This window comes from Rhinopithecus roxellana, chromosome 1 (assembly GCF_007565055.1).
Source record: "Rhinopithecus roxellana isolate Shanxi Qingling chromosome 1, ASM756505v1, whole genome shotgun sequence".
Lineage (NCBI taxonomy): Eukaryota > Metazoa > Chordata > Mammalia > Primates > Cercopithecidae > Rhinopithecus > Rhinopithecus roxellana.
In genome coordinates, this window is record NC_044549.1 from 158,671,765 (window position 1) to 158,692,256 (window position 20,492).

At 41.3% G+C, this 20,492-nt stretch overlaps 1 protein-coding gene across 3 annotated transcripts in view; it reads right to left on the minus strand.

The window, feature by feature from the left end:
- Positions 1-230: 230 nt before the first annotated feature.
- Positions 231-20,492, minus strand: part of TGFBR2 (transforming growth factor beta receptor 2) — an 86,664-nt gene continuing 66,402 nt past the window's right edge. For 2 of the 3 annotated variants that reach the window (XM_010354469.2, XM_010354470.2), the window contains 3 exons: positions 19,597-19,738; positions 5,850-5,977; positions 249-2,948 (listed from right to left, as the gene is read on the minus strand). In XM_010354469.2, coding sequence (XP_010352771.2) covers positions 2,769-2,948; positions 5,850-5,977; positions 19,597-19,738 — 450 coding nt within the window. In that variant the 3' untranslated portion in view covers positions 249-2,768. Of the gene's footprint in view, positions 2,949-5,849; positions 5,978-19,596; positions 19,739-20,492 lie in introns of all 3 variants that reach the window. The other variant, XM_030932625.1, reaches the window with a different exon arrangement.

The following is a 20,492-nucleotide window of genomic DNA, read 5'->3' on the forward strand; positions in this document are numbered from 1 at the left end:
AGAGGGACATCATGCCAGGACGCCAGCATGGCGGGCAGGCCATGAGCAGCATCTGCTTCATCTCATATTACTGAGCTTCTGTGACTTTTTTTTTTTTTTTTTTTTTAAGGAGTGTGAGACTGTCAGTTGAGGAAGACAGTATGAAAAAGTTGGAGATGATTTATCTGGTGACGTTTTCTGCATAAATTGCAAAATAACCAAATGAGGCAAATGGATTTAGTTACTAGAAATGGGAACAGGAGGCAGGATGCTCACCTGAGTATTTTGCTTTATTCAATCTAATAAACATTTTACTTATATAAAAGACAAACAATGCATAGAATGAAAATAAGTGCTTGAGACTTTTGATATAAAAAGAGTATATAGCATTCACATTCCTATTTTAATAAATGAGTACAGCTGAAGTGTTCCATAAAAGAATAAAACCTTCCCTTTATGTATAGTAGTGAAAAAAGTCAGTATTTTTAGGAACTACAGAATGTTATTCCTTGGTCTTTTTTCTTGAATAAGAAAAAAAAAAACATAAACAAAACAAGCCACAGTATCGTCTGACACTACATTCCAGTTTATGCTGATAACCCAGAAGTGAGAATACTCTTGAATCTTGAGTATCTCATGAATGGACCAGTATTCTAGAAACTCACCACTAGAGGTCAATGAGCAACAGCGATTGGGATGGTATCAGCATGCCCTATGGTGCAAGTGGAATTTCTCGGCGCCTCTATGCTACTGCAGCCACACTGTCTTTAACTCTCAGCCCACCCACGCTGAGCAGGGTGCCCAGAGGTTCTGCCTAATTCCAAACTTTTGCATGTATCCTAAAAATCTCAATAAAATGAGACTTTCCAACATCCAAACAGAGCTGATATTCTCACTGCCAGTCCCTCTCTAATATTCCTATTAGGCTGAAAATAAGTAGCTTCAAAACCAGTTTTAAAAAAAGAGATTACTTGCAGTATTAACACTTCTTTGCTGATGAACACGTTTCCTATGGAGTTTCAAAGCTCATACTTTGTTCTTGTCCTTGTGGACACAAATTTCCTAACTGCAAATGGGATTTCTGTGTCCCACATTCAAGTCCTCTCTAGTAATTTCTGCAAAGGTTGGGAAGGCTGGCATGATGGAGACAACGGTAACCATGAGGAAAGCTTCTTGGAGTAAAGCGCTCTTCTCTCCAATGCAGAGGGTAGAACTATTAACATATAAGCAAAAGAAACTTGGGCTAACAGACCCTTAAAGGAGTTCCACTTCAGTCCAATAAAAGGCCAACTTCAAATCTTAACACCAGATAAGGTCAAAATCATATTATATACCCCGAGAATGACTGCTTGCATGGACATTTCTTACAAGGGATCTTGGTTCGGTGGAGATTTAATTCCTAGACTGGGGTCCAGGTAGGCAGTGCAAAGAGCTAATGTTTACAGTGAGAAGTGAGGCAGCTTTTAGATATCTCCACACCTTCACATTTTGTGAACATGGACTGGAGATAACTGAAAGCCATCTGCTCTCCTTACCTGGGGATCCAGATTTTCCTGTAAAATCTCCACATATTTATAAAGTGGCTTCACTTTTTGAAATGCTGTGCTGACCAAACGAAACATATGTTTGGAGTGCCCAAGGTCGTAGTCCTGACAATGATAGTATTGTGTAGATGAAATCCCCTTCATTAGGCCAAACTGTGTTTGAGCAATCAGGAGCCCAGAAAGATGGAACCCATTGGTGTTTGTACAGAAAACTAGAGAATCAAGTCAAGTGTAATGAAAAAGTAAACATGATAAAGCGTAGAGTGGGGATTTGTTCCTTTTTAGAAAAGGATGAAGGCTGGGAGCAGAGAATAGTAACGTAAGTGCAGGGGAAAGATGAAAAAAAAAATTTTTTTTCATTAGTAGACGGTGGGGCAATCGCACGGATGGGGAAATCTGTTCTGATTTTTCTGCAACTCATGAAGGTAAAAAGTGGGGCTCAAAACATTCAAGGTAGTAAAGATGGGGTAGAGTTTCTAAACTAGGTTGAGGGAAAATTTCTAAACTAGCCCCTGCAGATGTGCTGCTTGGAGCTTAAATGAAAAGTCCAGGAGAAGCAAGGGCACACAGGAACCCTAGGAACACTGGTCCTCAAACAGTGCCACTGTACTTAGTTCCATGGCCAGAAGAGAATTGCTAGGCAGGGAATGATTATTTTGCAAAAGCAAGTGCAATGTGGTCATAGCTGGCTGTGAGACATGCAGCCTCTTTCCTCATGCAAAGTTCCCTGTTACACAGTCGGAGAACCACTGCATGTGTGATTGTCAAATGCTAATGCTGTCATGGGTCCCTTCCTTCTCTACTTGGTTCTGGAGCTCTCCAATAAAACCAATTTCCTGGGAATATTTGATCTTTTTCCTTGTCTCTTTTCAAGGTATGGCTATATATAGAGAGATATAGACATATATAGATATATAGATATATAGATATATATATAACATAGCTATTCATATTTATATACAGGCATTAATAAAGTGCAAATGTTATTGGCTGTTGTAAAAATCAATCTCATTTCCTGAGGAAGTGCTAACACAGCTTATCCTATGACAATGTCAAAGGCATAGAATGCTTGATGTCACCTACTCCCTGCTGCTGTTGTTTCTGCTTATCCCCACAGCTTACAGGGAGGGGAGTGACCGCCTTGGTTTTCCAGGAAGCATCAGTTCAGGGGCAGCTTCCTGCTGCCTCTGTTCTTTGGTGAGAGGGGCAGCCTCTTTGGACACGGCCCAGCCTGCCCCAGAAGAGCTATTTGGTAGTGTTTAGGGAGCCGTCTTCAGGAATCTTCTCCTCTGAGCAGCTCCTCCCCGAGAGCCTGTCCAGGTGCTCCAGCTCACTGAAGCGTTCTGCCACACACTGGGCTGTGAGACGGGCCTCTGGGTCGTGGTCCCAGCACTCAGTCAACGTCTCACACACCATCTGGATGCCCTGTAGTGGGGAAGAGATCCAAAGGGCACCATTAGTTGGTGGGCTCCGCAGAAGGCAAAGTGGCCTGCTGACCTGTTGCTATAGTGAGTGCAAGCAGGGTTCAAAAGTACCTGTGCATTTAACACGTGCTGACTGAGTGCCTGCTGCTGGAGGCCAGCCAGTTCCATGTGGAAAGGGGGGATTGTGCTGGGGGCGGCTGTGCTCGAAACTTACCATACTTTTTTGGCTCTGGTGCTAATTGATCACAATAGGTCCTGACAGCACAATGATCCTCTGCTGGGCTTCTGGGGTACACGAACACTCCCAACACCTGAAAATTCCCCATGCAGTGGCCCCTAATATCATTTTAACGCCTTTCTATTTAGAGAAGTTCTTGGTTCACAGCAAAATTGAGTGGAAAGTACAGAGCGTTTTCACAAAACCCCTTCTCCATACAGGCACAGCTTCTCCACCTCAATATCATCCATCTGTGTGGTACATTTGTTATAACTGATGAACTAACATTGACACATCATTATCAATCAAATTCACAGTTTACATTAGGGTTCACTCTCAGTGTTGTATATTCTATGGGTTTTAACAAATGTATAATGACATGTATCTACCATTACAGTATCATGCAGAATAGTTTCTCTGCCCTCAAATCCCCTGCATTCCACTTATTCGTCCCTCCCTCCATTCCCCAAAATTTCTGGCAGCCACTGATCTTTTACTGTCTCTGTAGTTTTTGCCTTTTCCAGAGTGTCATATAGCTGGGTCATATATACACTGTTCTATTTTAACAGGGCTGATTACCCCAGTCAGAGTTGTATGCAGGCATTAGCGTGGTTTCATTTTCCATAGGCCATACATTTTGTAGCGTGATTCAGTAGCAGCTTCTACGAGGTGCCCAGGATGACCTCTGGGATGCTCCATTCCTCTCCAACAACATTAGGTTGGACCCTGTGAAACAACTGCCTTTGAGGGTGAGGCATGCTTAACTCTATGCCATTTCATCGGGTTCACCCTAACCGAATCAAGGCCCCATCCAAGGAGCCCATCCAGAAGATCCTGCCCAAGAAAGTGGCAAGAGTTTTCTCTCACTGGCTTAATTTTTATTTTGCATTGCAAATATTTTTGTTATCATTTCAAATCCTTTTTGGAAATAAAGCAGGCAGGAGTTAAGCAAATGGTCTGATAGCTGGAAATAGAGTGTGCTCCTCCCAATGATAAGATCAACATTGCTAATGGGGATCTGTCACACAGGTGGCTGGGAGTGGGATGGATAAATCTCAAACCTACCTGGGAGAGCTGGCACTTTCTCTACCTGCTTTCTAATACGAACAACTTTCCAAACACACCTAGGAACCTATCTTTCCCTCCCGACACCATGAGTTCATGATGTTAAATTAATTGTATAATTCACCTAATTGACAGTATTGACAGATGGCCCTGTTAAGAGTAGAGTACTATTGTTGGTACACAAGTAACATTTATTTTATTCTGGCACTGTAATTACAGGCAGTAAATTAAATTAAATATTAAGCATTAACTTGAAATCAATAGGGCAACAAATCTCATTATGAGAAAAAATGTATTATGCAAATTCTTTTCAGAATTTTATCATCATGAATAATGGCTTCATTACGAGAACTATACAGCAGAGGAGGTAACAGAGTTTGAAAGAAACATAACACTCCAGTACATTCTGATTTCAGAATTTATGCAAAACATTCTTACAGTTTTAGTGTCAAAGAGGATTTGCCCAAAACTCCAGAGAAGCCCGTGACCCACCACAGCCTGGTTCACCCCCGCCCCCTCCTTTATTGAGGCCTTTATTAAGGTCTGTCTGCTGAAGTGGCTCTGGGCCAGGACTGGCACAGACCAGGCTTCCTGCTCCATTTGTCTTCCGGATTGTGCCTGATTTGTTGTTCCTGTTTCTTATCTGAATTTGCCTTGCCCTTAGGGAAACCTACAACTTAGCCTCAGCCTTCGTGGTTGAGGGAATTCATCCAAAAGAGGCAATAAAAGGTTTTAGTCAGTAGAAAGAACAGTTTTCTCAGTGAGATAGGGTCACACAGTTCTCTCCCATTCTTCACTAAGGGCTCCTTCCTGGGTATGTGAGACATATGGCTGGTTCTGACTCACTCACAACCTACTCTTTTCTTTTTTCTCTGACCTTTGCCCTCATCAAAGTGCCCCCAAACAAACAATCTGGATCAGCCTCTTTGTAAGTCCAGAAGGACTGTCCTGCTATGGACAGCCTTAGCTACCATTTCCTAACGAGAAAAAATAAGAGGCCATTAGGATGTTCCCAACAGACAGATTTCTCGTTCCTTCCTGGGCATACTCCTCTTCTTTGCTTTCCTTAATTCCAGAGTGAGGAGTCAGTCTCCTCTTTCCCATGCGTGCTCACTCAGACCTCTCCCAAGTCTGTGAGCACAGTCTGCAAACACCTGTACACAGCCCTCTGCATGCCACAGTCACTTCTCAGTACAGTTGCCTAACAAACCCTGCTTGTTTGGCATGTGCTAAGTATTTCTTTATGGAACTGAAGATTCCCAGAAGAAAACATTTGGAATCCAGAGGGAATGAAATGTAAACTCCTGACGTGAAGGCCCAGGAGTAAGTAGCAAAGGCTGCAAACAAAATGTTTTAACCCAGGACCAAGGGGGCTTGGAAAATGTGACAAATGTCCTCCAAATGTCTACTCGTGAGCTCTCAGAGTATATATCAGCTGGTTGGATCTGATAATTGGGTCATCCACTTTACTGAAATTTTCTTTACAAACAAAATTTAACAGGGCCATAGAACACAATGGGACCTTCCCTCAGATTTAAGCTCAATATTCCAGAATTTTCTGCCACCTAAGAGGCAACTTTGGTTGAATCTTACTGACCTTTGTAAACACTCACTCCTTACCTGGTGGTTGAGCCAGAAGCTGGGAATTTCTGGTCGTCCTCGATCTCTCAACACGTTGTCCTTCATGCTTTCGACACAGGGGTGCTCCCGCACCTTGGAACCAAATGGAGGCTCATAATCTTTTACTTCTGTGAAGAAAGCCAGCAAACACAGGGTCTCTGAGAATGGCGTGTGCGGCCAAAGGAAATGAGCATGGTGAGATGTCTGGCTGGGGAGCATGAAGCACTAAGTAACAAATACATCTGTGATTACTCTAAGAGCAAATTTTAATAATAATGGATTAAGAAGGAAGGAGTGGTTAGGGGAAGGGCTAGAGTAGTATTCAATAAATGATTGCTGATAACTTAAAATGTGCTAGGTGTTATGCTGGGGGATACAGTGGACAACAACATAGAGAGGGCCACGAAGCTTACGTTTTAACACAGGCATTCTCTACAGGGTGACATTGCACCAAAAGGGTGAAATTGGTTCTTGCGAAGTGGAAAAATCTTATGTTTTACAATGGTTTGTGAGCCTCCAAGGGCCCAGAGTATACAAAAAGATTTAAAATGTGGTATTAAATTTCATGCAGGTATTGAGGCATAAAAAGGAATGAAACTCTGGCACATGCTACAACATGGATGAACCTTGAAGACATTATGCTAAGTGAAATAAGCCAGACACAAAAGGATAAATATTGTATGATTCCACTTATATGAAGTACCTTGAACAGCTATATTCAGAGACAGTATAATGGTGGTTGTCCAGAGGGCAACCTGGGAAGAAGGGGGTATGAGAAGTTATCCTCTAAGGGGTAAAGAATTTCAGTTGAGCAAATGAAAAAGTTATAGAAAAATGAATAATGGTGATGGTTATAGAGCACTGTGAATGTACTTAATGTCAGTAAATTGAATACTTAAAAATGGTTAAGTTGGTAAATTTTATATTATGTCTATTTTGCTACAAAAAAAAATCATAGAGAGTAGTGATTAGAAAAAAGTTGTCTATAGGCCAGATGCTGTGGCTCGCGTCTGTAATCCCAGTACTTTAGGAGGCTGAAGGAGGATTTCTTGAGTCCATAAGTTTGAGACCAATCTGGACAACATAGTGAGATCCTCTATCTATACAAAATAAAAAAACAAGCAAACAAAAATGTTTAAAAAGGCTCCTTACGATATCACTGATTTTAAAAAAGGTTGAGAAATGCTGTTTTAGTGGGAAGACAGGGGACAGATTAACAACATCAACAACATTTTAAAAAGATTTTTAAAATTTTAAAATTTAAAAATTTTCCTCAGATGGTATATTCAACAAAGAAAATGATAAAGGAGGAGGTAATCCTTCACCAGGGCTTCAGGATTCAACTAAGGTCAAATTCTTTATAAAAACTTCCTTGAACATCCTTAGAGTTAATCTCGGTTAAATATCCTGGGCAGGGCTCTATTCTTGCATGTACCATATTTTATTTAATATATTCACCTGCTTATTTTTCTCACCTAACTGGACTGTGAGCATTTGGGTGCAAGTTGAGTCCCTTTCTCATTCTTGTATTCTTGGTGCCAGTTGAAAGGGTATCCCATGCCAAAAGGCTGTCAACAAATGCTTTGTTGAGTGAGTGAATGAATGAATGAATGAATCTTAGATTCTCTCCAAAGTGGCAGTGCATAAACTCTGGCCAAATATTAAAACAAAACACCAATTTAAATGAGCAGATTAATATAGTGTAAACAGAGCACAGGACAGTTAAAAAGACAGAAAACATCCCAGTACTAAAACATGTCTGGGCTGAAAGGAGAGACTGGGCTGAATTCAACACTTTTCTCCAAAGTAAGTAGGATCTTTGGCCTTTAGCTTCAAAATAATCTTATTTAATGAGTAAAAGTTTCAAAAAATTTGCACTTCTAGGTAACAAAGAAGCTTTCATGGCAAGATGACATTTTGAAAAGGGATGGCTTTTGTTCTTTGTTCATTTTCTTTTTTCCCCTTTTCCAGAACTCTACTTGAATATTTATCTTTTTCAGCTTCACCCAAATAGTAGAGCTGCCAGGATATTTTCTTTTTTATAGTTTTAAATAGAGGGGAATGTGGGATGAAGGCCTCCCATCACATTAAGACAAACCACAAACTATCCTCCTGTGTGTCATGCTTTCGCCTTCAAGTGCCCAAGCACTTAATCCACACTGCTCTTGGATGAGATCCGAATAGTGATTTGCATAGTATTTACACTCTTATTTTTTTCTTTCATTCCCTATCTTCAACCAGACTGTAAATGCCTAAGGCACCAGGCAGTGGCTGAATTTGATGTCTTTCAGTTATCTGCTCAGTGCCTAAAACTGTGCCTTATACGTAGTAAGAATTTAATAAATATGAGGTGGGTTGAATGCAAGCAAAAGAGAAAACTGAGAATCAGATCTAGTTCCCAGTAAGTGTTTACTCTCACGTACTACTTCTCTTCTATAAAATGAATAGACTGAACTGAGCTACCTCCTCTTCAGATTTATCTTGTAATCCAACCTAATCAAATATGATGCCTCCTTGATACCATACCTTGAGATATATGTACTACCATATAATAGTAAAGGATAGGATTTGTATATGATATAAATTGTTCTTTAGATAAGGTACAGTCCATAGACCTTCCATCTTCAATTGTTTGGGCTTCTGTAGCAGTTGTAGTTGGTGCCTGCCGAGGTCCCCTTCACCAAGCTAGGGCCAGCAGCCTACAGTTGCCACAGGTGTTGGCTCATAAGGGCTCATAACTTCACCCTTTTCTGGGGTATTGCCCTTGGCCAATGGGAGTTGCCTATCCTGGGGATTCCTGGACATGACCGCCTTACTCTCAGAGGCAGCGTACAGTCAATGACAAATTAATGTTGAAGTTTAACAGTCCAATTCTCTTGGCTCTTCGTGGGTAACTATGGTGCAATTCACACTTTCCAGAGCTTTTCTGTGAGATCAAGCTGAGGTTAGACCTCTCTTGAACTACAAGTTCACTTAACTCCTTCCATGCCTCTTCCTGCTTCTCTTACTTCCATCTCGTGAGAGCTTATCCCCAATAAATCATTGCACAAAAGTGTGTCAGACTCCACTTCTAGTAAAGCTGGTCCGATACAGCTTTCTCCTCTCTCCCTAGGCCTTTGTCTCAGTGAATCTGCACAACCTGACTGTAGTTGCAAAGCTACCCTGGGGAAGCCTTGATGTAGCCCCTTCTTGTGAAGGTGAAATTACTAAACCAGGAAGAACATTCTGAATCTCACATTGTATTGCTGCTACTCTGATGAAATTCCTTTGCCTTTCCAGGAAGCTTTCATGCTTTTTCCTTTCTACCACGCATTTCAGAGAGTTCTTTCTCCTCTGACTATCAACAACAATCCCTATACTCATGGTCAGAAGTGACAGAGGAGGACATGATGAACATCAGAGTAGGAAAATGTTGGGATCAGAGTAGACCCCAGCTGTCAATCTCATGGCTGACAGTCCTTGAGAACAAAGAAAAAGTCTTTGTCCTTGAGACTAGAAACCCAGAGCCAATTCCTTTCAAGTCCTAATCTTCCAAGTTACATAAACTATAGAATTTATTGTAATTTTTTTATAGGTACTCTGTGGACCAAAGCAAGTTTCCATGGGGAATAAGACGGCACTAAGCGTATTTTTACTTAAAGAAAAATTAATGAATGCTATTTTAGAAAGGAAGACAAAGGCTATAATCCCTTCCCAGAACGAAGAGACTTATAAATAGGTTACTTCCTACTTTTCCTAAAATCTTGGAAAGTTGTGAGATTCCCTAACATTCCCAAGGGATACAAGGCCTGCTTCCCATCTTTGACTTATGGGTAATTTCATAAGGAAGGGAGGTCACGGGTAGTCTGAGAGGTGCTGGCAAAGGGACTGGCTCCTTGTGCCCCACTGAGAAAATTTATGGCTCTTCTGATTCCTCCTAAGCTTAAAATAGACAAGTCTGGGGAGGGACGATCATCATTTGACCCAAACTGTCATACTCTAATCCTATAATATTAGTTTTTCAGATTAGGAGTAGGGATGGGGATATGCAGTGTGTACATGATTTAGGCTGACCTTTCTTTAACTTCTGAAAAATGTCCTATTTATGTAATATAGATTTACCAAAACAGCTAAATGCATGTTTGCTTTTTTCTTTCTAATTAAGGATTTTTGCAATTCTTCTTTCTTTACCCTTCTCTCTCATTTTGGACATCCTACTCCTAACCCCCATTTTTTTTCTCATGCCCTGCAATGTGTAGGAAGATGGTTTAATGTTTAGCAGTGTGTATACTTGTGGCTGTCAGTTAACATCTTTGATATTCAATTGCAGTGATCAGGCAACACTGATCGTTTTTCCTTCTATGGCCATTAAGGCAATGCCATTCTCAGGGCCTCCATTAGGACTTGTAGGATGACCATGTAACATGGAGGCCATTCCCTCCTGGAGGGCATTTCTTAATTGCTCCTCAGTTCTAAGTGTCCCTTAGAATGCCTCGGATATTTGCTTTGACTCAGCAGAAGAAGGGGAAGAGGGTGGCCAGAGACAGCCTGAACCCTGTGAGAGGAGGTAGAAAGCAGAAAGTCCTCTGTGAGTCAGGAGGGTACCAATGGTCCTTCCTAGGATGAGACCTCCTGTAACAGAACCCAGGCAGTCCTGGGGAACTGGACAGAGCTGGTGATTGGCAATGAGTTGATGGCCTGAGACCTTTGACACTCCAACTTTTTCCCCAGGGTTTCAGGCAGCTGGGACTGGGATGTTTAATCCACTCTGGCAAATGAGCACTTCTCAATCTATTTTTTATAAAAGCCCAGATGTTTTGCCCTCACTTCATTGGGAATAAAGGCTTTGGTGAAATACAGTAGAAATGAATTACAAGAAAAATGAATCCCACTTGAGTGTTGTGGCAACATCAAACAGCTATTAAAGGTATTAAACACATCTTGGTTTCTGTCCTTATATTGCAAATCTGAAACAGAGAGTTTGAGGACCTGCACCTTCCAAAGACCACACGTGGGGCAACATTGCTTTAAATGCTTCCTAAGAAATGTAAGATGCATTTTGACACAGGAGAAATGAACACAAGTTATTAAATGTATTTTAAGGGTTTCAAATGAGTTAGACAAAGAACGTTGAAAAAGTCTTCAGAGACGGGATCCAACATCCTCATTTTACAGTTGAGAAAACTGGGGCCCAAAGAGTACACTGGATTCCAGGAAGGGCATTTAGAATTGTGCACTGTATTACTGTTACTCTGAAGAAATTTGCCTTTGCCTTTTTAGGAAGCTTTCATGCTTGCTCATCTCTGCCAAGCATTTCAGAGATTTCTGCCCTAACCAGAGCAAGTACAGCTGGGGCAGTCCCTGGTATGAACACGCCCTTCCCAAATGTGACAAGGGTGCCCCTCCCTGCCTTGATGGGGGCCCTCTTTAGCATATAACCTTGAGAAGGGGAACCTTATGGGGTCTGCCGGATGGTTATTTGTAATTTCTAAACAAGCTATGCAAAAAAACAATGACAAAGAGCAGCCCTCTCCTTAGCTGGTATTATGTACCCACATTAAACCCAAACACTTGTCCTTTCTGGGTTTAGGGAAGTAGATGTGACTGGTGGTGGAGGTGAGGTAAGGATGAGAATCTCATTTTAACCACAGGCATCAGATCAGGGCATAGTTGGCAATAGAATTAATGCAGTTCCTCTTTGCACATTTGATCAAATGATGCTTGACCTTGGGCCTCTCTCTTGTGAAGAACTGCATAGACAGCAAGTTCAGGAGCATGTGAGATGAGTCCAGAGAAAATGTTACACCTGGCTAACCTATAATAAGAACCACCTTTTTAAAAAAATTGGAATTGCCTCTAAGAAAAAAGTGAAGGGCTTAGAGAGTAATGACTGAGTTTAGCACTTAAAAAGTGGAAGAGCTAACAATACGCATTGCAAGTATTATTTTGTTGTTTCTGCCCTGACTCCTTTAAAAAGTAGATATGAGGACTTAGAAAAGAGATGTCAAGAGTTTGTGCCTCACTTCCTATATCCACAAAATAAGAATAGTCACATGTGCCCCCCACCATTATTCAGTGTGATGCTGCAAGGCCAGCTGCACGACCACCTCCCAACCCCATCGCAATGGCCCTTCCGGTTAGGCTGGCCCAACTCCAGGAAGAACAGGCGAGGAGGGCTGGGGAGTGAACCCTCCCCAGCTTGGCCTGGAGCAGCCCTCCAGCAAAGACTGATGGGAGTTGGAAAGATAAACACCCAGCTTCCTTTAAGTCAGGTGGTATGACACTGAGGTGTGTGTTCTATACTGCCCGTAGTTATACTCCAGTTGCCCACAGTGGTAACTCACTTGATAAGATATCCTTTACTGGTTTCCTTCCCTCTCCTGACTCATTTCCTCATTCTCTTACTGGCATTTCCTGCAATCTCTTCCCAAATAAACTACTTGCACTCAAATTCTTGTTCCAGGGTCGGAGGCACTCCACCCAAGACATATGCCTACACAGCAGAATTAGTTCATCAAACCAAGTCTTTGTCTCACCCTCAGACTGTTTCTGAAGCCAGACAGACAGGGCTGAACACCTCAGAATTTCCTTGAGTGCCTCAAACAGCATCTTTTCTAAAAAACCTCTTTATTTCACTGCTTGAGAACAACTTTCTCTTCCTTCCATCTCCCTCCTGCCACCTCTCCCTGCAGTCTTTTCGCTGATGGAAGACACCCACAACTGCCTGGCCCTCGCAGCTTCTTTTAATTTGTCTCAAAAGGCTCTTAAGAGAAAACTATGCTTGCCTGTCTCTTCCCAGTTCCGCAACACTCAGAGGGCAGGTCTCTGGGACAGCAATGATCTTCCTCAGAAAGTCAGCATCTGGTGCACAGCTGTTGTTTTGACTGTAGTTCCAACGTAACAGGGCAGCAAAGTTGTTGATGCTTTTCCCCAAAGCAGTACCCCCGAGTTTTCGTATCTGCTTTCCAAACTGTGCTCCCTTGGAAATCCAGGAAAATGAAATGTTTCAATCCTGATCTCTCCTCAGCCCTCTTTCCAACGCCTCCTTTTCTTCTCTCTCTTTCTTGCCCTACCCCCTTCCCTTTCTTTTTGGTTCATTTGCACTTTTTTTTTTTCCCCATCTCACAAGACTCAGCAACTTGACAATACGCCAAGGAGCCCTTCTTGGAGTTGTGTTACTCCTCGTTAAATACTTGCTTAGCTGGCTGCTATGTGTCAGCTTCTATTCGAAGGCCTAAATGCTAGGGATGTGGAAGTCAGTGTGCTTGTAGGCCAGTTTGGCTGGGGATGACGAGCGTATTGTGCCTGCTGTGTTCACCACAGGGGTCCTGAATGGGACCACCTTCACCCGCCTTCCACACAGCACACAAACACTTGTATGAACACCAAACAGACAGAAAGCCTGGGACAGAGACGTCTTTGTAAGAGAACCCGTCTCCAGTTCTGTTCTTGCTGAACGGCGATTTCATGAAGAAGCTTTTTCTCCTTCTTCATAAAACAGTCACACACCAGTCACCTCCTTCTGTCTTGTTCTTACTTCAAACAATTCTGAAAGATTTCTTTTCTTTTCTTTCTTTTGTATTCTTTCAGAGGAATAAAATGTCTGAAATGACAGCCTCTTTCATTATCTATCCCCCAAGTCTATTTTTCTTTCTAAAATCATCCCACCCACCCCACCCAACTCCAACATTATATTATGTATCTCTTTGTTCATTACCTGTCACTAAAATACTGGCTCTTCACTAGACTTCCTGTCTCTCGAGGAAAGACACTGCTTCTTAAACTACAGTATCCCTGGCATTTTAAATAATGCCTGCGACACAATAGGTACTCAATAAATAATTTTTGAGTGAATGAATGAATAAATGTATCTTTAGGGAAATAAAGCAGTTATCTCAAATTTTAAGGCATCAATATTGTGACATGCTACACAAATTAATAGCTTTGGGTTCTGTTAACAGGGATTCACCCAGAGAAGTGAGGCTATCAGTGAATGTTCCTCAAACATGTGATTGTCTCCTCAGCTTCTGCTGGAAAGGCTTCATATCACCTGCCAGGATGCACAGAGTAGCTCTGACTATCCTATCCACACTGGTCATAGGAATCATAGCTACTATTTTTAGGGGCAGTGCTGGGGACGGAGTCTCCCTCTGTCGCTAGAGTGCAGTGGTGTGATCTAGGTTCAAGCAATTCTCTGCCTCAGCCTCTTGAGTAGCTGCGATTACAGGCACCTGTCACCATGCCCGGCTAATATTTGTATTTTTAGTAGAGATGGCGTTTCACCATCTTGGCCAGTCTGGTCTTAAACTCCTGACCTCATGATCGGCCCGCCTTGACCTCCCAAAGTACTGGGATTACAGGCGTGAGCCACTGCACCGAGCCATAGCTACTATTTTTAAAACACGTTCTGCATTGGCCAGGCTAGCAGTATACCTGGAATACTACGGCCAGTGAGCTACAGAGTCAGACAACAGGGCTTTGATTCCTGGCTCCACAACTTTCGCACTTCCTGAGCCCTCAGTTTTCCTGTTGTAAAATGGGATTAGTAACAGTATACACCCTAAAAGAGTTTTGGTAGATTAAATGAGTTGATGTCTGCAGCAAGTGCTCAAGAAGTGGTAGCTATTCCTTTATGGCTTTATCTGGACCAAATGTACTTTCAACATGAAGCCTTTCTCTCTGACCACCCTCTTTACCTAACTGCAACACATCTCCCGAGCTCCCTGGTGGAATTCTGTGCTAAATGAAGCTGTACCACCTGGCTTTTGAAGAGCTCTATTATCATCTGTTTATGTTTTCTCATCTGATAAAAGTGAGGCTTCTCCAGTGTAGTGCTGCTCTTTCTGTTTTCCCTGTGCTCCCTTGCAGTGAGGAGAGATTGGCTGATAAAGAAGTAACCCAGAAGGACATTCCAGAGTCTTCCTCTTCCTTCAAGAGCTGACCTAACTCCCATTCCCTGACCCTAACACTGCACTCCCTGTAGCCAACCTGGGCATTCAGTCCCTTGAGCTCACTGCTTTCCCTTCCTAAGCATTTATCACAACTGAATTGCACTTGCCTGTTAAAAACCGTCTAGTTAAGTGTTCCAGTGCCAGTAAATAGCATGAGAGAAAGCCTGGAGGTGAGACCTAAAAGACTTTCATCACGATGAACTGATGAACACAGAATGAGAATGTGGCGTGGAGGTGAGCTTGGAGCCTTAATATCCGTGTTTATGAGTCACTTAAAGGCAGGAGACATGGGACTTCACAGTTTTCTGTGAAATCTTCTGTCCCTAATCCTTGTATCCTACTTCATTCAGTTAGATCTTCTGCTACTTAGAACATTTTTCTTCAAGTAGTGAAGAGTGTAATGTCAACATCCAAGAAAGTAAAACAAATAGTCAATTCTGCAACAGCTCATTAACAATTGGTAACGGAGAGGTTAATGTTCCATAGCTTAAAAAAGTATCAATACAACTGGGGACTCTCTCAGTATAGGATGAGGTGCTATATCCATATTACCAATGGCAGTCATCCTAAGAAATCCAAGGAGGCTCATTTACCCTCCTTCAGCAGGTAGATCCACTACACTTGTCATGTAGATTAGCTGTTTTCACTGGAGACTTGGATCCCACCATCCTTCTGCCCACAGTTGAGGTGGATCATACCATCTTGAGTAGGCTTCTCTGTAGGTGCTTGGTAGCTGGCTCGATGGGCCAGATCATAAGCCTTTCATGTCACAGAAGTGGCCTCGATCCATGATCCCACAAGCACACAGACTCAGAGCCTACAGAGAAGATGACCCTGGAGATCTGGTTCCCTTTACTGTCGATCTATGATTCATCATACAAAGGTAAGCATATTCCACATTTCCTTTTTTGAAATAAGACTGCTGATTTTTTAAAAAGTGGTAATTACATATGTTGTACTGCAAACTGCAGAATTTCAAGCTTAAGGAAAGGCCTTTCACATCCTTCCCTCTTCCTTATATCTTAAAATTAAAGTCTAACATCAAACAGGGGGAGTCATTATTTATTTAATTTGTAAGGTAAGAAACTTATCTGCATGTGTAAGTTTTTGAAAAAGAAGGGAGAAGAAACAAACAACTATTTCCTGTAGACTATAAGCCTCTTGAGGTCAAAACCTGTCCTTTCATCTATGTTTCTACAAAAGCTACAGCTGGGACAACATCAAGATGCATGCAGTTGGAGGGAATCCACTGTCTTCAGGCTTCGTGTACTTTCCAGAGGGCTTTTTGAATGTAAAAGAAAAGCCTCTGAAACTAAGACTAGACTGAAAATCTGTCTTTAATGTTTTTGAGACATGCCAAAAAGAAAGAAAGAAACAAACAAAAACCACTAATGCTTTTAAAAGAAGAAGTCAAGGTTGGAGAAGGAGCTTACTACATGAGTTCACATACTTAATCACGCGAAGGGCTTTGTGTCAGGACGAACGTGAGGATGGATAAATAACCCTGGTGTCTGCAGCCTGAGCGAAGATGGGAGAAACAGGACTGTGGGCTTAAGATCAAAGGAAATGAGAACTGGGATGGCCTCTTTCCGGTTCCCCAGGGCTGTCTGTTCTTATCCTAAGGTTATAAAAGGTTTTTTGAGACTAGCTGAATAAACCAGATCCTGTTCCTTCCTTGGGAAAACTTGTTTATACTGTAACTGTTTTTAGACCTCGTAAAAGTTGGTGAACTTCTTCCTCATTAGCTTAAATTTTTCCACACTCAGCAAATATCAACAGGCAAGGGTTTTAGTCAGTGATAACAATGAAAGCTGGGAGCTCACCTAGGGCCTTAATAAGCTGGCTGCACTGACAGAGGGGAAGACAGAGACACAATCTCCCGCTCATGTTTATAGAATAACAGGGTTGAAAGGATAGGGAACGCTACTGAAATGGAGTAAATTTATTCTGACAGTGACAACAGCATTGTCTCTGACACAACTCATACCCGGCTAAAGATTCATTTTGGAACCGTCAAAGCTTTCAAGCAGAAAATTATTCTCAGTGGCGGAAACTTGGTTAAACAAATTTCACTGTGCAAGGAAAAACAAAGTTAACTTTTGGAAGTGTTTTGGGGGAAGAAACCTCGGTCAAGAAACTAGAAAATAACTATGTCAGCTAGATAGGAAGTGTCATCCCCATGCCGGGGGTCTCAGGAAAACACATGAGGTTCAGCAGTGTTGCAAGATGGGAGGGGGTGACCTAGACCCACGCTGGAGAATTGGCTCTGCATATTCTGAAGAATCAGAGCCAGCAGTGGTGCCAACTGAAAAATGCTGGGTAGTTTGGACCAGTGACCCAAGCTGTGGCAACCTGAGCAACAAAATAAATAATGACAATACTGGATATCCATATAATAAAACAAATGTCCAAAATCCCCTGCTGATATAAATACATAATTAGTAAACAAAGAACAGGGGATGGTGACAGAAGCGACAGATCTTTCTTAAAGTAGAATGCATATTAATAAATGTAGAAGAAACAAGGAAAACAGAAAATCTTCCTTAAGCAAGCATTATAGTAATAATTATTATAGGCACGAATTAGTCATAGATCGTCAAATTAGTTGGTAAATTATGAATAAGAAAGTTCTAAATAAGTATTTAGCATTTGCTAAATTTTGCTAAAATTTTAAATTTTGCTAAATTTTGCTTAAGTTTGCTAAACAGGTATTTAGTATCTTTAGAAACAGGTCAAAGGGATGTATTACTTACAAATGGACAAATAGTACTTTTTACAGAGGAGAAACCAGCAGGTCCCACTTTAACCAAGGGACCAAATTTAACATTAGTCATCAGACACATGGACATCTTACTCCCCCTGATATGATGCACTGAAGACAGGCACACTACCATTTCTGTGGTAATTTTGCCCAAAATATGTAATCTCAACTAATCATAAGAAAACATCAGTGAAACCCAAAGGGATAGACAGTCTAAATAACTGTTTTAAACTTTTCACAAGTGTCAAGGTCATAAAAGACAAAAATAGACTGAGGAACTGTCAAAAGGTCAAGGAGACTAAGGAGGCGTGCACATTAGATCAATGCGGGATCCTAGACCGGATCCTGTTTCAGAAAAGAACATTACTGGGGACTTGGAAGTACACATAGGTATATGGATTAATTAAGAACACTGAACCCAGGTTAATTTGCTGTTTTTGACAGCCATACTATGGTTTAGGTTAGATATTAACAACAGGCAAAGTTGAGTGAAGACTATATAGAAACTCCAGTAGTTTTGCAACTATTTTGTAAGTCTAAAATTATTACAAAACAAAAAGTTAAAAATGGAATAGAGGCCGGGCACGATGGCTCACGCCTGTAATCTCAGCACTTTGGGAGGTCAAGGCAGGCAGATCATGAGGTCAAAAGTTCGATACCAGCCTGATCAATGTTGTGAAACCCTATCTCTACTAAAAATACAAAAATTAGCTGGGCGTGGTGGTGTGTGTCTATAATCTCAGCTACTCAGGAGTCTGAGCCAGGAGAATCACTTGAACCCAGGAGGCGGAGGTTGCAGTGAGCCAAGATTGAGCCACTGCATTCCAGCCTGGGTGACAGAATGAGACTCTGTCTTTAAAAAAAAAAAAAAAAAAAAGGAATGGAGTTAGTTTGGCTTCATTTGGCAGCCAACAAGGATGAACTTGGGTGCACAGATTTCTCAGGTGAGACCTAAGACCCTTTCCAACCTGAGAAATAAAGAAGGACATGAATAGAAACACACAGTGGACAGGAGACAGCAAAAGGCAGTTCCAGTTCAATGAAAGCTTGCGCTGGGCTGCTTTCATTGGACAAGCATGCCAGAATTCTGTTGCTTTATGTGTCATTCATCTGCCCTCCACGGTACTGAGAAAAGTCAGGAAAGGGTATAGTAATGTAGACCTCAACTGTTCTTGCCTCCTGGATAATAGGGGACAATACTGGAACAATAGCCTCACCTAGAACAATAGCCTCACCCTGGCACCCCAGATGTTTGTTGCTCATCCTATCTACAGGTTCACGGTCAATAGTAGTAACATCCTCTAACAGTGACAAGGACTCAGCATACAACCTGCAAAGAAGACATAGCAGAGGGCATCTGGGAAGCTATGACAGTGTATTCAGGGAAAAATGATCCTAAAAGAAAAAAAAAAAACAGTAGGTGGCTGAACTTGGGGAAAAAAGAGCAAGCCAGCTGGACACCTTGGGCTTTTCAGGAGAAAAGTAGGAACTCCCAATCAGTCTTGCAGGCTTAAGCAGTGAAAGGACAGCCTTCCTCAATAACCTCTTCACTAGACTTTTCAAAACTAAACAAATATCTCAAACAATGATTTTCTTTTTTTGCCCAATAAAAGAATGTCATGTCCATAAAAGTAAATTTTGAATCAAATCCTTTTCCCAGACATAATTCTGAAAAACCTTAAAACACAAAGTAAAAGAAATCAGATGCTTATCTGAATATTATCCTATGATCATTAGAGGTAATTCTTACACATTTTACTAGTATTCACTTCTTGCCAGATATTTAAATAATTGTGAAGAGATGTGTCAAGAGAAGAGTAATTATACAAAGCTTTATAAAAGGAGATACAAAGCTTTATGCTCTAAATGTGGCTTTCGGTTTAAAAACCTAGGCTGTTTAGCACAACCCCAAATAGTTCTGGGATGGTTGTATAATATCAGATCTCAACTAGCTCTAATAACTGCTTTGTAACCCCTGGAATAATGATCGAAGCAACCCATGATCTTATTTTGAAGACAAGTTTACCACTACACAATGATGCTGGTCCATACGTACCTCCCACTGCATTACAGCGCGATGTCATTTCCCAGAGCACCAGAGCCATGGAGTAGACATCGGTCTGCTTGAAGGACTCTACATTCTCCAAATTCATCCTGGATTCTAGGACTTCTGGAGCCATGTATCTTGCAGTTCCCACCTATAGCAAAGACAGTGAGGCCCATCATTTAATTCCAGCTGCATTTTTATTTTCACAATATAGCTGATAGTGGCCCCTGACATGTGCAAATGATTTTTTTAAAAAATCACGGTGCTGTTTTAAAGAATGAGAAATGCACAGAAAGGTACAGATAGATGGTTATTTTTTAAAATAGATGTTCTCTCCCTGAAAACCCTCTGAAGACTATAAACAAAGCATGCCAAAATAGGGAAGTGCCAAACCCCAGAACTGCCTTATTTAACCCCATGACTTGTGTCATCACATTTTTCAGCAACATCCTTACAGATAACCTGAGAGACAATATTTGTGATATTTTAAATGTTTATTTTTGCTTTTCAAAATTAAGTATTTTTTTATTCCTGAAGCTCCAAGACTTATGGTAAAAATAATAATTGCTATCAGTTTTGATCACTTCAGGACTGAGTCTTAATCTTTATTTATCCCATGGCACATTGCAGTGTGCAAAGGATATAGTACAACTGCATATCATCTCTACTGAATTAAATTGTATAAAAGCATTTTCACAGTAAAAGACCAAATCTGGATCACTTTATAATTTTGACGTGTGGGCCATGTAGTTTTATTTTGACTTTTAGGCCTGTGCCAATCTCTATGACTGATAATATACAAACGTGGGATCCATTTGAAAAAGGAAAAAAATATTCCAGGGAATGGATCACTTAAATATTTAGTATTGTAGTATGTATAGACTAAATAACAGTAAAGTCCTACC